Here is a 25,054-nt window from a genome sequence, read left to right on the forward strand (position 1 = left end):
AAATTAATGCAAAAAAAAGGTTATCTGAAGATAATGAGACTTCAGCCGTCTGAGTTAGTCAAATAAAGTGGATATCTTCCAAAGTTAGTCTTTTTACTAAAGAATTCCTTCTTTGTGTCTCGACGGACAGTGTTTTCCTGTTCAGCTGCGGTGGAAGGATTGTAATAAAAAGAGGGACTTTGGCTCTAAAAAGACATTGAGAAATATTGACTTGATTTGACTACGGCTGAAGCTTCATATCAGCTTCAGATCAACTTTTAAATACATTTTTTGCACAGAAGGAGGCCCCATCACTTACACTGAGAGTGCACTATGAAGGGGATCTTCTAATGGTCAGTATGAACGGGAGGAATGATTACTGCAAGAAAAACATGAGTCAGTGTTCATTTGAGCTCCTGACTGTTGTTTTAAGAGACTTGGAAAAATTGTGAACATATCCTTTAAGCCAAACAGTATGAAACACCTTTACATACATAAAACACTGGACCCACTTTATTGTTGGGGAATTTTATTTAACAAAAATATTTGACAGCCAAAACAGAGAATGATCATAAATCCGTGGATGTTTAAGTAGTCCAAAAGTACAGAAATCAATTTTTTTTTTTCAGCCAAGCTCTGACATCTTGGCTTCTTTTCCCTTGAAGTACCACAAACTCAAATTCCACCTGTCCCCCTTCTCTCCTGATTCGTACTGAAAGCTGCAACCCACACGAGCTCCGAACATCTTTCCCTGAGAGTCACAGTGACATTAATTAATCCACGAAAAAGCTGGGGATTCAATCTAATCTTCAGTTTAATCTTCATTGGATGAATGTAAACATCATTAACAGCGTTCTGGCTCATTTATAAATTCCGCAAACATTCCCTTAAAGTCTTGTTTAGTTTATGTTGGGCGGAGGTGATTCTTTAAAAGATCTGGGGACCGCTGTACCAAATGATGTGTAGATGTGACACTGATTTTAATGACTTATTTGGCATTTTTGAAACGTCTCAAGAGGGGCTGGGCAAAAAATATAATATTGTTTCATAAAATTCTGATGTCCAAATTCATATTTCCCAGTAAAAAGTCATAAAAAACAAACAAAATAAGCTGTTTAAATGTTTGTTTTACATGTTTGAATCACAGTAGATCACAGTTCACTGCATTTAAACATCAGTTTGATCATTTTCTCTGCAATTTTGCATTAATTTGCCATAATCGGAGGGAAAAAACTCAAAATGTTATGATGTTGACTTCAAACATATCACTGAGCTCTGGTTTCAAGGCCTGAAAATTTGGATATTATTCATATATTAAATGACCTACATAGGAACTGTGTGTAAAATTTCGTATAAACCTGTCTACCTGCACATTTTACCAAACCAGAGGAGGGCCAACCAGCTTTAAAAATTAAACCCTTCCCACCACCAGATGTTTGATTTTTGTGTCGTTTAACCAGCAGTGAGATTTTCCTCCCTTTGTGCTTCAACCACAGCCAGAACCAGAATCCCAATCAGTGCAAAAACTTACACAGACCGACATCTATTACAGGGAAATTACTGGAGAAAAAAAAAAAAAAAATAGAATTTATGTTCATGATTCACAAAATACATTCTCACCGCTTTGCACAGACACACACACACGCACACGCACGCACAAAAACCTGTTAAACCTGACCACTATAACTCCCCTTCTTCACACTTTATAAAAAGAACAAAAACAGAACAATATTTAAACCATTTAGCAGTGGCGTGTGGTCAGTCAGCAGTCCCCGAGGCAGGAGCGGAGCCTCTTAACGAAGCGGACTCTTTAAACAGAGTCCAGTTCTCATCACATCAGCGAAGGATCCTCACAACTCTATGTGGACGTCTGAAAGAGAGACAAAGACGAGGGGAAACGTTGTTCAAGCAGATTGATGTGTTTTTAGATCAGAGAAGGGCTGCGGTTTTTTTCAAGCTTGGGGTTGATTCACGATTTTAATCTATTTTTTTGTTTGATTGCAAAATGCACGGTCGAAACATCAGGTGTTTTTGGACAAGGTTGGCAAGGTTGTCGTCATTTAGCATAAAATACAGGTTCTCTCACACAACTAGTGACCATCAGCAGCAGATACTTCAACTAAAGCACATTCAGTTGAACCAGTTTCAGCACAGACAGCAAAAGTTGATTCATCTGCTGCTGTTTGTGTTACAGTTTCGACTGAACTTGGAAATCACCAGGAACTCTGGTTCATTGTTATTTCCCTTCAGTCTCTTTCCTTTTCCCCTTTTGTCTCTATGAGCTCATGAAACTTGTCATAAAGCTGCGATACTTGCAAATTTTTTGCTCGAGTTGAATCATTTTCGTGTCGGTTCCCTTCACCCAGCGCGAATTTGCATCTTTGCATCAACAGAAGAAAAATTCGCTTTGCATTTGGTGTGAACACACCGTTTAATTGAAGGGAACTGCGGACTCAGGTGATAATTTTCTTTAGTTTTGTCACTTTGAGAGACTCCTTTCAAATTACACTTAGTCATGTGATAAATTGTTGATTAAAAATGAAAATTAAAGATTGGTGCGGCTTTAAGTATATGCCGTACCTGCACATGCACCTGTTAAATGTGTCCAGTACGTACCTGTGCCTTGCTGCTGTGTTGTGTGGCTTTGTTCTGCTCTCTTCTGCGCTCTGCTCTGCAGACGTTTGATCTCCTGGTCGTAGTCGGTCCACTCGGCCACGATCCTCACCGCAGCCTGCAGCTTGGGCTCCTTGGTCATTGGGTTGTTACACTGAGGTTATATAGGAAACAGGTAGGAAAACGGTAAGAAATAATCAACTGTAATGTGCACAGGGAGTGAAAAAAAATAAAATCATAGTGTTTTTTTCTCAGGTACTTGGTTTGGTGACAAGAACAGGCTGCATCACAGTGTAAGTGGCTAGTTTAGATCATTGGGGTTCAAACTACCTGATCCGTCTCACATTTTCCACAAGAGAGCAATTTCAAAGGCTCGAGTCATTTCAGGGCGTCCTCTCTGTACTCTGTATGGAGAGTTTGAGCTTTTCCCTTCAGGACGGAGATTCCGATCATCAAAGATCAGGTCTAACAGTTTGAGAAATGATGTTGTCTCTTATAAAACTGGCGAGTTACAATGTTGATGTTGTTTTAACCACTGCTGACTGGGTTGGGTGTACTCCAGGTTGACACTTGGGCTTCTGTGGTCAGTTTTAGCATTTGTTTTACATACTTTATTGTATATTTTGCATGTTGTTATGTTTTATGTATCTCATGTCTAAGTCTGATTGTTTTTCTATCAGCCAGTTACAACAGAGGGACATCAGGGACGATGGATTTAAAGTGAAATAGTTTGCAACTTTGCCTGTTGAAACTTATAAATACAACTGAGGGAAAATGGTTTGCAAAGTTTTAACTCGTAAATCTTGAATGTGACCACAACTTCAGCTTTCTCTTTGTTCGTAATTTATACTGATGTTTTGATTTGTTACTTGCTGTACTGAGGAATGACCGACACCAGAGTCTCATTTATGTGAACGTGGCAAATTTAAAGAGGTTCCAGTTAGGGGGGAGGGGGTAACTGTCTATTGTTTTTAGTCTATTGCTGCAATTATTTGCATTCTACCAAGACTGTAAGACTATATCAGACTCTTTCTAAAACCTTAATGACACAGGTTTTACTCTCATGGAATTATTTTCTATCCTAAGGTTTGTTATTTTTACACGTGAATCACTTCATTGATCCAGAAAGACTTTCATTCACATACTAACAAAGTATTTATCAATGATTTCCTCACAGTGAGCCTGTCTGCCCTCTAGTGGTCATTAGGTGGAATGACGGTCTTTAGAAAACACCATCACTGCTTATGTGTGCAGTGTCTCACACACACACACACACACACACACACACACACACACACACACACACACACACCTGGTCACATCTCTGACACAGAGTTATTATGTTACCAGGTCTATCGTCTTGGCGCTCTTCTTGGAGGTGTCGTCACACCAGGTCTCACACCACAGCCACTCCTGAGGCAGAGACTTGATGGGCACCTGGTGGATCATGTTGTTGGGTAGATCCTGGAAAACAACCGCGAAACAAACAAATAGGTTTTTACAAACAGAACAAACAGCTGTTTTAGTTCCTTCTTTTGTGTCAGTCACACCAGGACACATTATGTCTTGACTCATTTAAGTCAGAATTTGCTTCCGTTTCTGTCGTAAAGGTTTAGAAATAAGCATCAAAAGAAGCATCTGTTTAAGTAACATGTCCAACTCTGCAGCGTTACAATCTGATGCCTTTATGGTTGTTGGGTTTTTTTTTGTAATGCAGCTACAACCAGTGACTGTTTTAAAAGCTCTTTGTTGCTGTGTTCAAGGACATCCCAGCCTCCAAAATGTGAGACTCAGCTGCTGAGCAGCATTTTAATTGCACTATGTTGTCATAAAATCGTAACCGCAAGATAAACAAAACATAAACACAGACATTGTGAAAGGGATCATTCGCATTTTGGTTGTTTTCTTTTATTAAAAAAGCTGCTGCTACAACAAATCCTCAAACCTCAGCAGTTGGCACTTCCTTGAGCAAACAACAATAACGTAACTTTGAGAAAAAATTAATAAAAGGCAGCAAAAATTCACTGTGAATGTGTTAAAACTTTCATCATGCACTGAAATATAATGGAAACTAGTGGCTGCCTGAGATTTATTGATACAATGTAACTACATAGGCTTTAAAAATGGTTGTCAGTAATATAAAGTTATGCAATTTGTATCTAACTAACTAAAAAGTGTAAAATATTCAGGTCTGACAGTCTTTATAATCATAATCAAATTTAAAATGATAAAAGTGCATGTAACTCATGAGGAAAGTGGACAATCACAGACCTGGTCCAGGTTGGACAAGCTGTTGGGGTCTTGGCTGAGCCCCTGGTACTGTCCTCTGAGTCGGTCTCCTGCTGCTATTTTCCTGAACTTTTTCAGGTCGACCACATACAGGGCGCTACAGAGGATAAAAGACAGAAACACGTGAAATATGCATGAAAAATAAAGTAAAAGTGCGTCTGTGTATGCGAGTGTGTTTGAGGGCGACAGACATGCATTCATTCATGACTTGAGTGCTATGACAGTGTGCGTACCTGATGTGGTACTTGCGTCCAGCGAGATGGCTCGCCCAGTAGCCGGACTTCCAGAAGCGGTAGCCGTCCATCTCCCTCCGGCTCTCGCAGAACGGAGTGTATCCATACGGAGCTCCCTCCAGATCGAAGTCACGCAGCTCCTTCAGGTCCGTACGCACAATCTGAAGGAGAGGAAGCCGAGGTATAATACATAAGAATTACGTCAGGACACTTTCAATTCCCATCACACTTTCCGAGAGCTTAATGTGACGTTTTAAAATTGCTTGTTTTGTCCGACCAACAGTCCAAACCTGAGATATTAATTCATATCAAGGTAGCGTGAATGCTAGTTTGCACAGCTACGTACCTGGTCAGCGTCCACAAACAGGATCTTGTCGACAGCGAGAGGGAACAGCACGTCCAGGAACAGGATCTTGTAGCCCCAGATGATCCTCTGCTTCTCTGTCTGTTGGTGTAACCAGCGAGGCCACTTATACTGGACCAGCTCATACTGGAAACCATATTCCTTTGCCATGTGGGGGATGAACTCCTGAGAGAGGACCACACACAAAACAAGCCTGTCAGTGTGTGAACTAGGAAGACAGCGTTTTTTAATTCATGGTTTGTACTTACCAAAGATTGTAAATTGTCAGTATAATAATTCTTAATTGCCTGAAGCTTTAAAAATTTGAAAACTAGAAATATTACTGAGCCAACTCCAGTATTTCTTTATAGAACTGATGTCATCTGATAGAAATAGTGTTTAAAGAATAAAACAGGGTATATTTTGCACTTGATTAGCTGCTTTGATGGACTCTGGGAATCTGGGTTAAAACAAAATTACTCATCAATTTCTTATCTCAGATTTTTTTTTTTTTTAAACCAAAAACTAAAAGCAAAAAGTAAAAAACAGTCAGAAGATGATGAATTGATCTGCAAGCCAAGAAAAGTACTCAAGTCTCCACGTTTATCAGGAGAATTTCTTCTATAATGAGAGTAAAAATCTCATCCTCGCCTTGATTTTCAGAACTCCTGTTTGAAGTCCACATCAGATGGCGGACAGAGAAAAAGCTGCAGCTGTCAGTGAAAATCTCCACATCAATGATAAGATGCCGGCTGATTTTAAAGTAGCAGTGAGGGGGAAAAAAAAAAAAATCCTACCTTGAAAGTTGGAGACAGGTAGTTCTTGAGGAACCAGAACTTGACGGGAGTTTTGGTGTTCTTCAGAACTGACAGCATCATAATCCTGAGAAGGAAGAAGAATAAAGTTATAAGTTATAAATTAAATCAGTGAAGTTCTCATACACAGAGGAACTAGAGGTGTTACTTTTGAGGATTTCTGTGACACAAAAATCACATTTTCTTTGCCTGGTCACATCTCAGACGCTCACCTGAGGAACCTCTCGTACAGATGCCCCGAGGCTACAGAGAAGATGTTGATCACATCGTCTTTATCTTGCTTTGACTCCTCTGTCTTCCCTCCACCTGTGAACCCTCTGAAAGAAACACACATTTTTTGACATTAAATTTTGAAAATAAATTTTTTTTAAAAAACAGCTAAATTTTTAAATTTAAGACGTCTTTGACTAGAAGGAGTCAATTATTCAGTCATCCAGGCACTTGGAGGATACAGATAACTAGTTAGTAATCATATCAGTCTTTGTACATCTGAAGTACAAAGGCAGGTTTGTACCTGGTCAGAGATTTCCAGAATCCAGTGTCGTTTTCCTCGGTCCCGTCACTCAGCAGCTCCTCATTGAACTTGTCTGGTTTCTTCTGGACCTGATGAACACACAGTTCAAAAACCAGTTACTTAAATAACCAGAAAAATGTTCTGGAAAAAGAGGCTGAGCAGTACTCTCCATGACAGAGCGCCCCTTTTAAGACCTACTCAAATTTCATGATTAGTTGGTCTATGTTTCACAATATAGTTTGACTGCTGATAGTTTGTCTGGTTATCTCAATAAGTTTGCTAATCAGAATCGGCTTTACTGGCAAAGTATGTTTATGCATACAAGGCCTCAATGTACTTACACACACTTCCGAAACAATGTTCAGGAAGACACACATGGACATAAAGTCAACAATAAGTAGGTGAAAAAATAGATACAGATACATACAGTGCATACAGAAACAACAAAGTCTATATACAGGTCAAACAGTCTGTAAATTGTAAACAAGGATACAAGTAGTGCAAATATGTGTAAATACTGAATGGGTAATGTAAAAAGTTACTTTATATACATACAGTAGGTGGTTACATACAGTATATGCATGTATTTCATGTACAGTATATACAGCCTGCTTAAATCTGAATTAACGTGAATGAATTATTAACATGGTAAATGTTAGAAATTAGACAAAGTCAGTTTTGTGCATTGTTTTCATAGCGTTTGAATTCCTTAATGTTATTACACTGCACAGAGATGTTCATTACCCAGTATGAAACAGTAACAGCTGATAAGAGTCACATTTGTATTTGTGTATAATGTATATGTATATGTATAAGGAAATGAACTAAAGCCTGTATGTGTCAGATTACAAAAACTTGACTTTGGCAACTCCTTGTGGTGATAATGAAAAATGACACTGTGGTGGAAATGCTGGATGATATAAACACATATAAAGTCTGCATATATAAGAGCTTCAAGCCACTATTTGTATTATACTATAAAGGAAAACTAATTAGGCCAAACTGAGGAAAATCCTCACAAGGAAAATAAATTCTACTCACTTCCACTGTAGGTCACACATTTATATTTCGACTTCTGCTTTTATTTCACCCCCTTTTCAAAATTACTTTCATTATTTTTTTTATAAACTTATTTTCTTATTCACTCACAAGTTAGGCAGATTTAGTCCGCCGGCCGATATGCAGCCTGTATACTCTATCAAAGACGGTTAAACATGAGGAAATAAAAGCGACAGAAACCGAGTGAGAGTGTCGTTTTGTGGCTCATCCATTATATGTAAATTTCCCATTGAAATGTATTTATGTATACCCATGAATTTATGCAGATACTGTATACGTTCTGCATCACCCAAATACTCACAGACTGGAGTCTCCTCAACTCATTAAAATGTATGAGAAAGCTGACGGACTGAGACTAGAAACGCTGCTGCTTACCATTTTAGATCTGAATTTATTTGTTTGGGGGACAACATTTCAGTGACATTACCCAGCTGTGTTGACAGACACACTGTCATCACCTAATCACAAGTGAACCGACCTTGACTTTAATGATTCTGCTCTTGAAGTTGTTCAGCACGACTATAATGTCATCAGAGTCTGCGGGAGAGTCTGTGCCATCGTGGCTGCAACAGAAAAGAGAAAGAATAAGAAAAAAAAAAATTGGATCAGAAAGCAGGAGTGCATAAGCTCTATCTAATAACTAACTAGACATTTCAAATCTTTGACGCAATAATTTCCCAGGTATTCAATTTGTAGTTCCTGTGCAGTCAGCTCTTTTCTCACCTGTAAATCTTGTAGATTTCATCAGACCGTCCTCTCCTCAACTTCAGGATCCAGGCGCCTGGGTTCGCCTTCAGCTGAAAGTAACCCTACAGAGACGAACACATGAGATTTACATGATTGGGACAAAAAAAAATTCCTAATGTGCATAAAACATATGCTGCATTAAGAGGTTTTAGCAAGCAGGTTGAAAAGCTGTTTATGGTTCAGCAACTTTCTGCAAGAAGGTGTTAAAAAACAGGATGATGTACCAGGTTTGCCATGACGATTGTATCCACGATGACCGGCTCAGAGGCGGTTCCCAGGGTGAACTGGAGGCCACGTGGCGGCTGGCCTGAACTGACGTCGAAGCAATGACCCTCCAACAAAAGGTGCTCCAACTCATACTGTGCTGCTACGATATTCTCCACCTGCAACCACAGGAATCGAGACAAATGGACAAAATTATTTCGTGCAGCCTAAAAATCAGCGTCAAGGGCATCGGCTCCTGAACAAACCCAAGGAAAAACTCTCCTCAACACATGAGAGAAAACTTTAAAATTAATAGAAACAAGCAGACTAACAACAGGATCATAATATTAATGAAACAAATCCAATGAAATGAGTAAACAAAGTAGTCAAATATCAGTTTGGTTGAAGTATAAGGGGGGCCAGGTAGTTGGGGAGCAGGGTTTAAACATGGACTGATGATACACATTAAAACATAGACCATTACACCAGAATTAAAACATTCATTCAGAGAGCAGCACAGAGCGGGTCGATAAACTTTAGACGCCAGAGTTTATTGCTGGAGGCTTTACACTTTTAAATATTTCACCACCATCACCATCCGGATCGAACCCAGACAGACAGACTGCTGTACCTCTTCCAGGTAGATGTTGTCCAGGTCGTACCGCGTTCGCACAGACTCGACCATCCAGCTCTCCGGAGTGTTGAGGTTCAGGGTGAAGAGGGGAGACTGAGGCATGTCGAGGAACTTGGCCATCGGGCCGGGAGAGAAACTACCGTCCGTCTGGAACGTCACCTCCGGCTCCAACACATAACGGTAAAAACTGGAGAGAAGAACGCAGAGGAATCGCTTGTTAAAGTAGCAACGAGACTTTCATGATAAGCGGAGGAGTCATAATCATATATCCTGGATGTCTCTACCCAATGTTTCGGAAATAAGAAACAGTGTTTTTGGTTTTAAGCTGCTTTTCACTGGAAAAATATCCAGATTTTCTAAAAACGTAATTTGAAAAAACAAACCCAACTCAAGGTCCACTTACCAGCTCTTAACCAAGAGTGATATGAAAGTAGGGCTGCAACTTAACAATTATTTTCATTATTGATTAATCAATTTGTCATTTTGTCTATAAAATGCCAGAAAACAGTGAAAAAAAGCCCTTTATAGTTTTCCACAGCCCAAATTGATGTCTTCAAGTGTCTTGTTTTGTCCGACCAACAGTCCAAAACCCAAAAACATTCAGTTTACCATCACAGAAGACAAAGAAAACCATTAAATCCTGACATTTGAGAGGTTGGAACCAGCAAATGTCATTTTTGCTTAAAAAACAACTAAAATGATGATACGATTATCAAAATAGCTGCTGATTAATTTTCTGTCCATCAACTAATCCATTTCTTGACTTATCGTTGCAGCTGTAGTTAAAAGCTCTGGAAAAATCTAGTAAGAGGACCTTGATTTGTTTTATCAGCCTGGTTAAAAGTGTTTTCAAACTGATTTAATAAAGCCCACACAATCAAATGTTATGTTTCCTACTGCAAGACGTCACTAATCATCAAAGTTTAATGTAAATTAATAATGTAAATCTCAGAAGAAGTTTATTGTAATAGAGATTTAATTGAAATAACAGGATAAAGTGAGAAAGAGCTGCTTCTTATGAGTTGGTCGAAGTAAGTAAAAAAACAGGAGTGATCGCACTGCCAATGGAATTTCATGCATCATTTTTAGTTTTAAAAATCAATTTTCACTCGTTTTTTTATGTGTTCACTCTGTAGAGAAAAGCTTATATTTTTACCTCTTCAGAGGCATCTCTGACAGTTTGGATTGGCAGTTCATGAAGACCCGTAAGTTAACGTTTACCAGCTGCTTCAGGACCTGAGGGTTAGAGAGCACACCGAAGACAAGTTAATAAGATGTGGAACGAGGTCAAAGAGAAGTAATAAAACGGACAAATCAATAAGAGATCAGGCGGTCCAGAGAGGGATAACAATCCACCTACCAGCAGGAGAGGAGCTAATTTCTGAGCGTCCCTGGTTACAGGATCCACCACGGCAATAACATCAAAGTACACGTCTCCTTCCTTTGGGCGGATCTTCACAGCGCTGCCGAAAATCAGGAAATCAATCATCAAGCAAAGTAAATACTGAGTTTACAAGATTTTTTGGAGCATTTTACAGGTTGCAGAAGATCCAAAAAGTTCCATCAATAAATTCTGTACTATAAAATCTAAGGTGCTGAATTTAAAAATGTTATATTTGCCAAGGACAATGTAATGAATATTATACAAAGAATAAAAATACAGCTCAAAATATCATGTCACCCTGTCAATCTTTACCTGTAGCGGTCGTCAGCAAAGCCGTATTCCACCCTGGCTTCTCCTTTGGGCTGAGAGGAGAGCAGAGCGTCCACCTTCATCACGAGGTCGCTGGCCCTGAGAGAAATCCTGCTGTTAACTCACACAGTCTGAAAACGTTACGAAAATGATATATTTAGCCTTGTGAGTATCTACATACCTGTCCTCCTCAATCCCAAACTGTTGCACTTTGCTTTTGATTCGCTCTCCAGACGTCTTCAGGACGATGCTCTCCAAAAGAAGGAAGTCATCCTGGTTAAACACCTCTTCCTCCTCCAGTGGACCGATGATCTGTAAACAGGAAGTACTGATTGAATATCTGCAGTAACTTGTGGGAAAATGTACACATTTATACCTCAGTACAAACTATATTTGTCCGTGATGTAGCCACATTTCAAGTATATGTTCTTTATAGATTGTGACTCACTCTTCCGTTGCTGATAACCGCTCTCTGTCCCTTCTTTAGTTTGAGAACGTCTCGGCAGTAGGCAGCGTGGGAGAGCAGGAAGTCATATTTGGGTCCATCATATGCACCCTTGAACAACGACACATCCATACCCTGAAGGGAAAATAGATAACTTGTAGGCATTTAAGCAAGTAGTATAAATGAGGAGAGGTGAATAGTTGGCTAATCATAGTTTCACTATTAATTTCCTGCAGCAGTAAGAACAGCATTACATAAATATGTTCATGATCCTGAACGCACCCCGACAGCGAACTCTCCGATGTCGACTCCCTTCTCCAGGGCTGCAGCCGTTTCTTCTTTAGCCATCTTGGTGATGAAGTTCTTGGCGTTGTTGGCGGATTGCGTCTGCATGGCGGACCAGATCGCCCGCGTCACACGGCTCGTCTCGGCGGACGGATCGGCCGACGGGTTGTTTATCATCCCCAGTCGCACGTTGTTGCTGGTTTTCTGTTGCAGAGCAGGTGAGTGTTAGTGGAGGATTTGTCATTGGTTTGAGGGTAAAATAGCCAAAAGCTGATCTTAACATCTTGTGAAAAAAAGAAAAAAAAGGTTATGATTGATCTTTAAAGCACCTGATGTCTTCTACTCAGCCTTCTACTCTGATTAGATGATCTGTTCAAGGCATTTGTCATGCAATGATATCAACTATATATCTACATTGTAATACTCTCATTTTACAGTTTGAGAGATGTTAGGGCTGCGAGATTTGGTTGAAATCAATAACTCAATATGAATAAAAATATTTTTTCACATCTAAATATCACAGTATGGCAAATCACATATAAAATAATGAAAATTATGATTAATACCTTGAACTATGTTCCACTTTTTTGTCTTAAATTGAACAAAACTCTTGTGTGCAACCAAAATGTAAAGGCCTTTTTAAAAAAACACTTTCCCTGAAATCATTCATTTGGAAGACAATATGTTATAAAGCAGTTTGTTCATATCATCATAATATTATTACAGAGGAATTCAGTAAACAAAAATACTAAAACAGATGGTACATAGTCACTCAGAGCCATAGTTTTTGTACCATGTGTCTGATGGCATCATAAAGGAGCTGGCGTCCTGAGGGCTTGTCAAAGTCTCCGACCACCCAGAAGGTCACAGGACGTATGTAGCCGTCATCTAACAACCAAAGAAGAAGAAAGGTTGTACTGAGGTGGTGCAAAAAAGGCAAAGCAGACAGGCAACATTTCCTTCAGAAATTTCCACAGAAAAAAATCTTCCACACTGGGCTGAAGGAAACATAAATACTATAAAAATTCTCAGTTTCAAATCTTGGCTCTGTATCAGAGCCTTTAAAGTTGCTTCATTTCGAAACATCTCATTAAAACCTTTAGCATCTCATTCTCCATGCAGCTACAACAAATAACACTGAATAAACTGTCATGCCCTTGGAGTTTAGTAAGCAGTTATGTTAACACATTTTTTTTAAAGTTCTTGAGACCCAAATACACAATCATCACATGCGTAATTAGTCATTTTGTGTCCTCTGAGAAATGCAGTGCAGATGGAGGAGCGGTGGTGGATTTACAAACACGTCTAAACACCGCCAACGATGTAGTTTACAGGAAAAAGAGCAAGTGAGGAAGGGAGGGAATAATGTGGAGGAAAAGGGTGATTACCATGCCTGTTGGTGGTGGTCATCCCTGATGCAGGGAAAGTGTTAAAACACATGAATAAGAGGAAGAAGAGGAGTAGGAGGAGGAGGAGGAGGAGGAGAGGACAGAAGGGCAAAGAGGAGAATACAGGAGGAGAGTGTTTAGGCTTGAAGGTGACCAAATTATTATCCAGAAACACTGAGAAACTCCACAAACACTCTCTTACATTCAGTGTTTTGCTTTTTATATGAGCAGCTGGGCACCGTTACCTTTCTTAGTCATGTAGTTCATGCTGTTGGCCACAGCGGTGCTCTTCTCCTTGGTGTCCAGAGTCGAGAAGCGAGCGTAATCATCTACAAAGTGGTTGTCTGCAAATAGAGAGAGAGAGAGAAAAAAAATGAACCGGGGATCATGCAGCAAAGATGATGTTTTGCTAAGATGTATATGTGTCAGGGTTGTATCTGTTTATGTCACAAAAACATCTGTATGTGGATTTATGTGGGCTTTGCCTACAGTGGAAGTGGTCAGAATTAGATTTTTAAATTTTCTGTTAAATCGTTTTCTGCTGCCATTTATACTCCTCATACATATACGTTCAAGTTTAGCTTCCGACAAAATATAAAGAAAATCCCATTATATTTTATGCATATACCTAAATTAATAATAAAACACTTTAGCCTTCTTCCTTCTGGTAGGTAGGTATAGACTATCCTCATGCAGAAAGGCCCATTTTAGTAAGAGCTTTACTCCTGTATTTTGTATAATTCTGTATGTCTTACTTGTTTGTGTTTGTATGCACCTACAGTGGAAAGAAATTTCCTCCTTGAAGACAAATTAACTATCTATCTATCTATCTAAATACAGTAAAAGCTGTGTAGGTATTAATAGACCAGGTAGAAATGAATAGTAAAAATATAACAGAAGGTCAGTCAGAAATGTGCAATATTGTATTACATTTCTTTAAAAACTGGAGGTGGTGTATATAATCGGAGGAGGCCTAGATGAATAAAAGTTGATTTTCCAACTCGAGTTATTGACAAAAACAGGCCATAAAAGCTCAGTGGATCACACTGAATAACTGAGAGGAGGTCCAGATGAAAATAAAGTTGGTCTGAAGTGTCTATTTTCAAAAATCTTTCAAATGCACTTTTGAGACATCAGCCCATTAGTTTCTTTTACTATCTTCAAGGTGCAAGGCCTAAATATCAGATTATGAGGTAAAAATAACACCTGCACAACATCAGTCAAGCTTTATCATGCATCACTGCACCGTGCAACTATTCTGGTAAAAAAAACATATAAGAAGTTATTGAAGATGAACCTCACTCAACGTCTGAATATTGAACTGAAAACCATCTTTTGGATACAGAACATCTGTTCATATCTGAATAATTCATATTTGTTTACACGCCTAATGTGTACTCACTGGTATCAGACAGGTCCAGGTATGTTCTGCTGGTGGACAGCACCCTGGGGTTGATGCGAGGAACAACGCTGGGCTGGTTCATGATGAAGTCCACGACGTCATGATCTGTAGCCAGCTCACCCTACGAGACACATGAGACTCCAGATGTTAAAGGATATTCTTCAACTGTTCCTGCAGACCCGACAGTGTTGCAGGAAGTACTTGGCTGCACGCTTTTCACCCCCATAGTCAGTTAAGAAAGCTCTCCCAAGTGTTACAGGCTGATTGTGTATCGACAGGGAAGTATTCCTCCAACAAGTTTGGATTTAACATTACCAAGGAACAGAACAAGAGTTAACAACACTAACTGTACTTAAAAGGCCTCAGAAAATGCTCAGACTGGTTTCAAAGAACCAATGAAAGATTTGGCTCCTCTGAGTACTGGCATGACATAAAACAGGAAAGAACGGCAGATGGCATGCTCACAAAGATCCATCTGAGAAGACAAAAACCCAACCTTAAAGAAAATGTATTCTACAGCTACAAGCCTTGATAATGTAATCAAATGAACTCTGCTCCATAACTCCACTGAAGAAACCAACACTAACTTGTGATGTTATCAGAAAGACGACATGTAGAGATCTCTGGCTCGTTTCTTTTTGCATCTTCTTTCAGTTAAATTATATTTTATAGTAGCTCCAGCGAATTAAACAACAACAAACATGCAAAACTACATGAATGTTTTCATCCTTGGTATCATCACTCTGCCAGCAAAGTCGCAGTTTTATTATCAGTGAATATGTAACTAAAGCCTGACTGATAAAACGGACGATACAGTGGATTCAGAAAGTTTTCAGACACCTTCACTTTTTGCACATTTTATTCTTCAGATTTCAGTTTTTGATTTTTCATAAATTTGCAGAGAAATTCTAAAAACACGTCTTCACTTTTCCATTATTGGTTATTGAGTGTAGATTGATGTGCAAAATTGACAATTTTATCCATTTAAAATTAAATATACAACACATTAAAGGCTCTGAATACTTTATACATTATTGTTACATCCACTGACTTTCTCCCAGCCTCTTTTTGGAAGAGAGCTGTCTGTGTGTTTCAGGTCTGCCACGCCCCTCTCTGCCTGCTTGGATTGCCCGAACCTGAACTGCGTCTGATTGTCAGTGGAGCTGTATATCAACCCCCCTGAACCAGTGCTTCTTCCCATTTTGCCACTGAGCTGCTGGTTGGGCTGAGTTTTTGCTGTTCATACTCTGTGTTGCTGTCAGCACTTTGATATAGCTCTGTGTAACTGGTAGATGCTTCCTTTTTTTTTTACTATAATACTGTACTATAAATCAGTCAGTTTATCTGTTAATGATCCTTTTTGTTAATAAATGATTCTCCCTGTTACACTTTGCAATTGTTTTAGCAGCCTTTTCCTTACCATTTTTACAAAGGGTGTTCGGTCACCTAATTATGTTACTCCTTGTGTTCCCCCCCTTGACATTAGTGGTCGTAACATTATATATGTATAAATATCAGTTTCAGCATATATGGCAGCCAAGTAACAAGAAATTGCAGTAAAGTTTTGTCAAGATAATTTAGAAATAATGTCTCCGTTACAAGTTTCAACTGTTGAATGTCCGGCTCACTAATTATCTTAATAACGGTTCTTTGATAACCAAATTTAAGGAATTCTTATTCAAAATGTTTGTTTACGCCAAGTGTAAAACAAATATCAGCCGATATATCGTTGTCAGAGTTTTTTTAAAACTCTAAAATATAGATATTGGTATCTGCCTCACAAATCAAGTACTGTTAGGACTATGCAGTATGTACTTTGTCACATTAAATTATATTTATAATATATATATATATTAACAAGGTGTGTAGTGTGTTTTTTCTAGTAAGAGTTATGTGCATATGATCACATCTCTCTGTATTACAGCATTTACAGCTTTTGAAATGAATTGAATAATCTTGAAAATGTCGTCTGCACAGACGTACGTGCAGTCAGTAGATATTTTTTACTGTTAACTAATCTGCAATGAAAATTGATTTTGTGCTGAAGATGAATATAAGGCAACAGAACGTTAGCCATCAAATACATGTCTTTATTGACTTTTTTTTTATTACACTAAACTTAATTATGACGACACTATAATGAAATCCTGCTTTAGCTCACTGCCCCACTGCTGCTGCCAGAGACTGTATATCAAAGTGTATGTTTGTATGTGTGTGTGTGTTTGGGCACTAACTGACCAGGTAGACTGCTCTCTGGTAGAAGGACGTGGTCTCCAGGATCTTTTGCATGGTGACTGTCTCCAGTTCATCCGGGTCCAGGTGTTCACGCTGGTAAGGAACGCCGTTGTACATGACTACAGGCAACGGACCCACACCCGTCTGCTCATAGTATGCCCGTCCTTCCTGGAAAAAAAAAAAAAGACTTATGTAGAGATTTACCTAAATTTCAACATCTCAAAAACATAACTAGAGTAAGAAGACTTGTGTCAAACACAATCAAGTCTCTGCATTAGTTACCAGGAAGTCAGATTAAACATTTCAAAATACTATTACCTCCACAAATCACTGGGCTAGGACCAAATTTCAAAAAAACTTTTTACTCTCATCTAAATATTTAAATTTGTTAATATTTTTCAATAATAGATCCACCTTACTTGACTGTTTTTCATCCACTTTGATTGTTTTACATATTTATCCAATTTGTCAAGCATTAAACTGTCAGTGTGTCTGAAATGTGCCACAAATAAAATTGCTTTGTCTTGCTTTTACTTCAGTCTAAAAAAAAAAAACAAGACTTTGATTTTATTTGACTGCTAATATCAACAAAAACATGTCATGCCCATCTCACCTTCCTGTTGCTGTCGTAGCTGGAGTCGGCTCCCAGGACGCTGCTGACCTCCACATATGGGAACCTCTTCTCCAACACCTTCACTACATCCCCAACACTCAGCTTACCACCAATAGGCACGCGGTTAAACATCTAGAGGAAGAGGAAGGGACAACCATCAAGACTAAATGCTCTTCTCATTAGGAAAGTTTTAAGAAGAGCCACAGGTCTTCATCACGCTGTTTGTGAAAGGTCGACTCACCGAGATGACAGCTTCAAAAGCGCTCTGGCTGTCCACCTCATCACTGATGTAGTTGTAGGCTCGGACCAACGCCACACCTGCGTCCTGCATACCGTCTATGTCGTCTTCATCCGACACCACAAACACCAACCCGATCCTAAAACACAAACACAGACTACCTAAGTTTCTTGGACAGACTCTTGTATGTATATTGGTCAGTTAAAATGCAGAGTGTGTGCCGTCTGCTTCATCAGTATTCAAACAAACTGACCATCCCAAGATGCCACATGCAGAGAGGTATCAAAGGTCTCCCAAACCTTGCCTGACTAAACTCTTAAATTAAAATGGATTTTAAATAAACACCCCGACTGCACCGCAACGTCTTTTTTTTTTTGGTTTCTGTAGCAACTGGGGAATAATAAAAAATATGATCCCCGCATTCATCAGAAAATACATCTAATATTAAACACATGCAGCCAAAATCCAGGAAGTCTTGCAAGATATTTGAAAAAATAAGGCACTCTGTCTTCAAGAGAAATAATGTAGTGAATTTATTCTTGGAGCATATAGGCAATCAAGCAGACCAACGCGTATCGACTCTAAGTCTTCATCAGGGTCTGACAAACACATAATCAGTCTGAATTATATACCAGCTGTGGGTGGCATTCCTCCTAACACATAAAGCCTCGTGTTAGGTTACATATTGAATCCTGAAAATACAGAAAATACCCAACAAATACTAATAAACAATAATATTCAAGAAAAAAAAAAAAAAAAAGAAAACATACATGTCCATGCCCAAAACATGTGAAACCAACTACACATAGTATAAATAAATTCAATTAATTTCAGTGAAGAAATAATTATGTACAATTAAAACAGGCAAAAAGATTATATAAATATATGTACAAAAGAAGCAATGAGTTGCAGTAAGTGCTTCTGCACCGACAAAGAAAACTGCATGAGACTCAAGAGTAGATAAACAAATCTCAGCTTGACAATTAATTACCTGATCACCAGCTGAATGACCAAATAATTCAAGAAAGTGCTGAGAGTCTTATTACAAATCTAAACTGGCGTGTAAAAGGAATAAATAAATATATCCACATCTCAAGTGAGTGAGTATAAAGACACTATAAATATAGACTGATCATAGTCACTGGACAATAAATGTACATAATGTTTATTGCTCATTTAATATTGATAGTTGATTGATAAATGATGTTGAGATTGATTGATAGTATGCAAAGTTGGTTTCACACGTTTTGGGGCACGGACATATATTTTTTCTTTCACTGTATTTTCAGGATTTAAATCACGTATTGTTAATACACTCTATTGTAGATGTATGTATGTATGCATGTATGAGGCCTATGCTTCTGTTTTAGCGCCCCCTATTGGTTATTTATGAGACCTTATGTGTTAAGAGGAATGCCAACCACAGCTGGTATATAATTCAGACTGATTATGTGTTTGTCAGACCCTGATGAAGACTTAGAGTCGATACGCGTCGGTCTGCTTGATTGCCTATATGCTCCAAGAATAAATTCACTATATTATTTCACCTGAAGACGGAGTGCTTTAGTTTTTGTTTTCTCCATGGTTGTCTGCACCACTTAAAGACAAATATCAAACAAATATCTAATATCCTGGATTTTGTTTTTTTGTATTTTAACCTTCCCCACTAAAGAGCACCTGTCATATGAGCCATCAGAACCATGCAGCGCTTCCTCCTCCTGTTATATACAGAATCTATTTTTTTACAAGTAACTCTCTACACACAGCTCTGCACACAAACCTGAGCGGGATGTTGTTCGAGTAAAACATCTCTGCAACACTCAGGAGCTCAGCAGCGTTCTCCTGGATTGGATCCAGAATCATCACCTGCAAAACACACAACATATATATTGATATTTTTGACAAACATTCAGATATTTGGATTCACGAGGGGTTGATTAATCGGGCGGGGGTCGTACCAGATTGTGGAAGTTCTTGCGGATCTGCCTGATGACTCCGGGAAAGGTCGGTCTGAGCAGCTCCTGCACATTGTAGGGCCACGAGCTGTACCTGTGGTCTGTCTCCAAGTTGTTAATCCACTAAAAATCGAAGAGGATTGAAGAAAGAATGGTTGAAAGGAGGTATAAATAAATGGTGACCTCAGCTGCAAACAAGGCTGCTATTTATTTATTAGTGCATACAAGAAATTATATTCAACTGGTGGGGACTAAAAAAAAAAAATCAATTACGTAAGCTAGCAAAGTATTATGTGTTTGCAGCAAACTTTAAAAGACATTATCAGTCTGAAAATGTGATCTCATACAACTTAAACGTGACTTCATCACAGACCAGAGCTGTTATTCTAGCTACCAGCTGTCATGAAAAAAAACATTTGGAGGCTTGAAAAGCTTTATTGCACATAAAAAATCTTTCCAGGAACAACTCGTCTTTCCATTTCAGAGCATTTTTTTATTTCCGAGGACATGTGAGAACCATGAATTGATCGACAGCAACATCGCTTTGTTGTTTGTCGAAGAGGCTTTGATTGTGTGTGAACATACAGTACGTGATTTCTTACACTGATGGCGGGGTTGCGGATGTCGACGGCGTAATCGGAGTCAGAGGGCTGGACGTTGAGCTTCAGGATGTCGTGGATGTAGGGCGTCTCGATGTGAAGAGAGCGCATACCCTCCATCACCCTGGCCTCGCTGCGCAGCACTTCAAACACGCTGCAGGTAACAAGGGGGCAGAGGTGAGTCAGAGTGAGTACGTGAGTGTAAAAAATGAGCATGAGTGTTGCAACTGCTAACAGTTGATTACTTGTAAGAAAGATTTATACCTAGGGCTCATGATTTTCATTTTTTTAAATCAAAAAATGGGGTATTATATGTGTTTATTCTGAATATTAAATTTAAAACAAATGCAAATCAGATTTTAAACATATAATTTGAAACCTGTCAAATATTAATCTGCAATGATTGTGGTAAACAATTAATTTGAATTGTTAAAAACAACCCCAAAATTTTCAAATATTCATTGATTATTACTTCTTAAATGTAGTTTTAGGTGATTATACACTAATCAAAACATACTTATGAATATTATATTCAATAGATCCCCCTAAATCTTACACATTTGCCCTTTAAATGTGACTAAAAATATAAATGTTGATTTTATAGGTTACAAAAGATTGAAATAAAAGATACACGGTTTATTAACTGAATGATAATAACACACACACATATATACACATACATATATGACTATGATTGTGTGTGTGTGTACCTGAAGATGTCTTGTGTGTCCAGATCTATATGCAGCCCGTTGATGAACAGGGCTGAATCCCCAGGCTGCAGCCCGAGAGTTCCTTTGAAAAACTATGGAGAGAGAGAGAAGCGTCAACACGACTAAATGTCCTCTTCACGTCGAACCCTAAAACTCCTCATTCAACTCCAGCTGAGCAGATCACCACGCTGCGTAGCAGGTAACGTCAAAGCCGGACATTGCGTAGTCAATTAGATTGTAAAACTGGAGGCACCAGTCAACACAAAGCCGTAACAAAGCACGTCGAAAGCTCCAAACGAGCAGTGACAGCTCTGTTTTTCAGTCTGTTTAGAGCAATCAAACTCCAAACTAAACAAATCTAATTATCAGAGAAAGGGTGTAGATGTGTGTGTGTGTGTGTGTGTGTGTGTGTGTGTGTGTGTGTGTGTGTCTAGCCTGTGAGTGTTTGTGTGAGTCTGAACAGGCAAAGGAAAGCTCAAAGTCGTTCTGGCGCAGTCAAATCTCATTACAGAAAGACAAAGACATCAGATTAATCATACTCCAGACACTGCAATTACAACTAGACATGATTAACACAAATACTGTTCATCCCACTTAAACAGTGTGTGTGTGAGAGAGAGAGGGAGAGAGAATGTCTGCGTGCAAGTTCATGTGTCCAAACTACTTCAATCAATAATCATTTCTCGCTGCAGGACTCACTGCGCCTGCCGAATGAATCACTGATTCAGTAATTAGGACGTTTGCCGTTCGCCCCCTTCACCCATCCAAACTCCTGTCTGCACACCAAGATAATGCGAGCGTGAGGGAGGAGGAGTGGAACAAACAAAAAAAAAAATTTGACAAGAAAAAGGGGTGATTACCTATTCCATTAGCAGGGCAAAGCCAAACACATTGTCAGAAACTGAATTCTTTTCAAATCAGATGTTGTTTACAATTTATCACATAATAAAAAGGTGAGAGAAACAAAAAGAAAAACAGGAAGCGCAGTTCTCATTTCGAGATATTTCCCTGAAGACGGCTAAGAGGCTGCGGCGTTGTGGTGGCTGTATGCAATAATGCTTTCTCTTTCTCTTTATTTTCCTCCTTTATTGGATTAGATCGGCAAACAGCTAAACCTAAATTATCCCTGACCACAGCACGACACAGTCAGCAGGAAGAGAAAACGGCAAGACAGAGGAATGAAAGAGGATGAAGAAGTCAAGCAGCAGTGATGAAGAAAACTTGTCGAATCTACTATTTTTGAGACTAATAGTGAGATATGAAGAAAATTAATTTTAAAAATAATAATCTGCTAATATTATACATGTTGATATTTGTTTTTTTTACGCTAACAAACACAGTGACAGAACAAAAACTTTGGCAATGATTGCCTCAAGTTTGCACTGAAACATGATATTTTGAAACTGTAAATAAATCTTTAATATCAAATATGACAGTAACAGGACTTCCTGGTGGTTTGGGGATTTAACCATGTATTCAAAATGTCCCCCAGTTTGAGTCTGGCCAGGGACATTCGTCACATGTCATCACCCCACCTCTCTCTCCTCATTTCCTGTCAGCTGTCACTATGTAATATGTAGAAAATGCCCTGAAAAAATACTTTAATATAAAACAGCAGTAACAGAAAATAAGGATAAATCAATCTGAACAATAAACCTCACTGGAAATTTAATTATAACCAGTAACAATAGATAAAAACCAATAATATACTGAATATGAAAAATTATATGTACATAAAAATGCATTTGTGTACTGCAGTTTCTTTCTGTATATCTACCAACATTAACACAAACACAATATTTCTTTGTTAAGCCAACTGATGCCCGATATCATCAACGAACAAATCTATCAGTCAGGCTCTAGTGATTAGGCCTTAAAGGATAGGGTCGGCAATATTATACTTTTTTTTGTCATTGTCAATAAATCCCAAAAAAAGAACAAAACCAACAATGAATTGATTCTACTTATTGATATCATCTGTGCGTTAAAGCCTGAAATATGTCTTTCCTCTGTGCTGTAGAGCTCCACTGTTGTCCAGAAAATGTATTCATTACAATGAACATAGGCACTGGAAAATATTTTGAGTCAATCCCACAGACACTGTCATGGTGCTTTAAATACCCACTAGTGGGCAAAATGTGTATAAATGCACTATTTACTGTGGTTTAAGTAATGTTTGATAAAAAAAACAGTGCCCAGCTGTTTTAGGAAATTACTTTTTTAAAAATTAAACAATATATCTGTGAACGGTGTTTAAACAAACAGATGGGCCACAAAGAAGGCAGAGAAGCTGGAAAGAGCCGAGACGGACAAGATGAATAAATAATAGATGAACGGACAAACAAACTCGTACCTTCTGGTTCTCGGCGATCTCTTTTTGGATTTCGGAGTTGACCACTGTTTTTGTGATGGATCTATGAGAGAAAAAGGGCAAACTGGACTGTAAAACTGCAGACTAGTAAATATCTAGTGTAAACGTCTTACGTATTGTAGCTACTTTAGGTGTGTGTGTGTGTGTGTGTTTGTTCTATACCTGGCTTTGGTGGGAAAGTTCTGACTGAGGTCTTTCATAACGTTGAGGGCATCAACTGCAGGAGCAGCGAGGATGCGAGCGGCTGTCTGGAAACTGAGATCTATAAAAGAAGAGGTTGGTGGTTAGGTAGGCAAACAAATAGGAAAGAGATGATGGACAACATGAGAAGAGGGCAACAGGAAACACAAGAGGGTACAGAGAAAGAGAAACACAAAGAGAGAAAGTTTCAATAAAATACAAACTACGAAAGGTATGAAACATTGCCAGAATGAACTCAACATGAATGAGGGCTAAAAGGTGCAACTTCCTGGAATATAAAGTCAAGTGTTCCTTCAGTAATGATCATATTTAAGATATCAAATTCCTCTTGCTGAGAGGGGATGAAAAGATTGATACCTCTCTCATAACAGCAACCAGCTAACTTAGCTTAGTAAGAACTAGCGCCACACATATTCCCCATAAAACGGCAATTTGTTGTTTTTGCACTTAAAAAGGACCAGTGTGTAAGATTTAGTGTCATCTAGCTGTGAGGCTGCAGATTGCAACCAACTGAATATTTCTCTCCTCCCACTCCTCTTCCAAGTGTGTAGGAGAACCTACAGTGGCCGCGAAACTCTGTGGAAGAGGACCTGCTATCTATGTATATATAAAGGGCTCATTCTAAGGTAATGAAAGCACAATTCTTATTTTATACACCGATTAAAACATACTTATGAATATTATATTCCATTTCTGCCAAGTTCGTTCCATTAGATGCCTCTAAATTCTACACACTGGTCCTTTAAACCTCCATTAGCTGATTTTTTTGGCCACTTGGGGGCAGCAGAAACAAGTTGTGAACACAATACTGTCATATCCTTACCTTTTAAGTTGATATGCTGAGCTTGTTAGCAGACAGTTACTTATGTACACATCCATCAGTTACAAGGCAACATTATCATTCATTTGGAGTCTTGTTTCTATCCACTGTAAGCCTAATTTACTCTCTTTGAGCTCTATTTTTTCTTTCTACCAACTCCTGAGGGAAATATCTTGCTCTTTAGCTGCTAAATGCTCCACTATGTTCACCAGCTAGACACTAACTGTATCTGTTTGCCGTTTGGTGCTTAGCAGGTAGTGTACAGTGAGCTTTTAGAGCTTTTTCTGTGGAAAGAGCTCTCTGCTGTGGCTGAAGACAATGCTATGAGAGCACTGAGTGAACCAAAGCAGTAAAGTTGCAGCCCGGCAGCTAAACAATGAGCTGCAACTCAATATAAAGCTAAAGCTTGTAAAGCTGAGATGAGCTGCAGAGTCAGGTGATGTCTCTAAGGGTCTGTCACCATGAGAGCATTGTTATATTAAAAAATATTGATTAAAGCCGCTTCATGTGTTTCTACAGATTAAACAAACAAGATACAATGTGTTAATAAGTGAGCTTTAGGTTAGCTGTTTCCAGTCTTTGTGCTAAGCTAACTGAGCCAGCTGCTGGCTGTAACTTGATATTTATTGCACGTACATGAGAGTGTGGTATCAATCTCCTCATCTAACT

The 25,054-nt window shown here is 38.7% G+C and overlaps 1 protein-coding gene across 1 annotated transcript in view; it reads right to left on the reverse strand.

Moving 5' to 3' along the window:
- Positions 1–470: 470 nt before the first annotated feature.
- Positions 471–25,054, reverse strand: part of uggt1 (UDP-glucose glycoprotein glucosyltransferase 1) — a 33,214-nt gene continuing 8,630 nt past the window's right edge. Inside the window, exons 10-40 of the mRNA XM_044375191.1 lie at positions 23,527–23,626; positions 23,347–23,407; positions 20,994–21,085; positions 20,287–20,437; positions 19,688–19,807; positions 19,510–19,595; positions 17,733–17,868; positions 17,492–17,623; positions 16,882–17,046; positions 14,644–14,764; positions 13,487–13,585; positions 12,647–12,741; positions 11,851–12,057; positions 11,572–11,703; positions 11,305–11,435; positions 11,127–11,222; positions 10,791–10,893; positions 10,587–10,666; positions 9,428–9,617; positions 8,817–8,975; positions 8,569–8,654; positions 8,324–8,408; positions 6,787–6,875; positions 6,485–6,589; positions 6,255–6,339; positions 5,461–5,643; positions 5,115–5,275; positions 4,864–4,978; positions 3,940–4,056; positions 2,596–2,746; positions 471–1,849 (exon numbers count right to left, since the gene is read on the reverse strand). Coding sequence (XP_044231126.1) covers positions 1,830–1,849; positions 2,596–2,746; positions 3,940–4,056; positions 4,864–4,978; positions 5,115–5,275; positions 5,461–5,643; positions 6,255–6,339; positions 6,485–6,589; positions 6,787–6,875; positions 8,324–8,408; positions 8,569–8,654; positions 8,817–8,975; positions 9,428–9,617; positions 10,587–10,666; positions 10,791–10,893; positions 11,127–11,222; positions 11,305–11,435; positions 11,572–11,703; positions 11,851–12,057; positions 12,647–12,741; positions 13,487–13,585; positions 14,644–14,764; positions 16,882–17,046; positions 17,492–17,623; positions 17,733–17,868; positions 19,510–19,595; positions 19,688–19,807; positions 20,287–20,437; positions 20,994–21,085; positions 23,347–23,407; positions 23,527–23,626 — 3,653 coding nt within the window. The 3' untranslated portion in view covers positions 471–1,829. The remainder of the gene's footprint in view (positions 1,850–2,595; positions 2,747–3,939; positions 4,057–4,863; positions 4,979–5,114; positions 5,276–5,460; positions 5,644–6,254; positions 6,340–6,484; positions 6,590–6,786; positions 6,876–8,323; positions 8,409–8,568; positions 8,655–8,816; positions 8,976–9,427; positions 9,618–10,586; positions 10,667–10,790; positions 10,894–11,126; positions 11,223–11,304; positions 11,436–11,571; positions 11,704–11,850; positions 12,058–12,646; positions 12,742–13,486; positions 13,586–14,643; positions 14,765–16,881; positions 17,047–17,491; positions 17,624–17,732; positions 17,869–19,509; positions 19,596–19,687; positions 19,808–20,286; positions 20,438–20,993; positions 21,086–23,346; positions 23,408–23,526; positions 23,627–25,054) is intronic.

The sequence above is a fragment of the Thunnus albacares genome, chromosome 15 (genome assembly GCF_914725855.1).
Source record: "Thunnus albacares chromosome 15, fThuAlb1.1, whole genome shotgun sequence".
NCBI lineage: Eukaryota > Metazoa > Chordata > Actinopteri > Scombriformes > Scombridae > Thunnus > Thunnus albacares.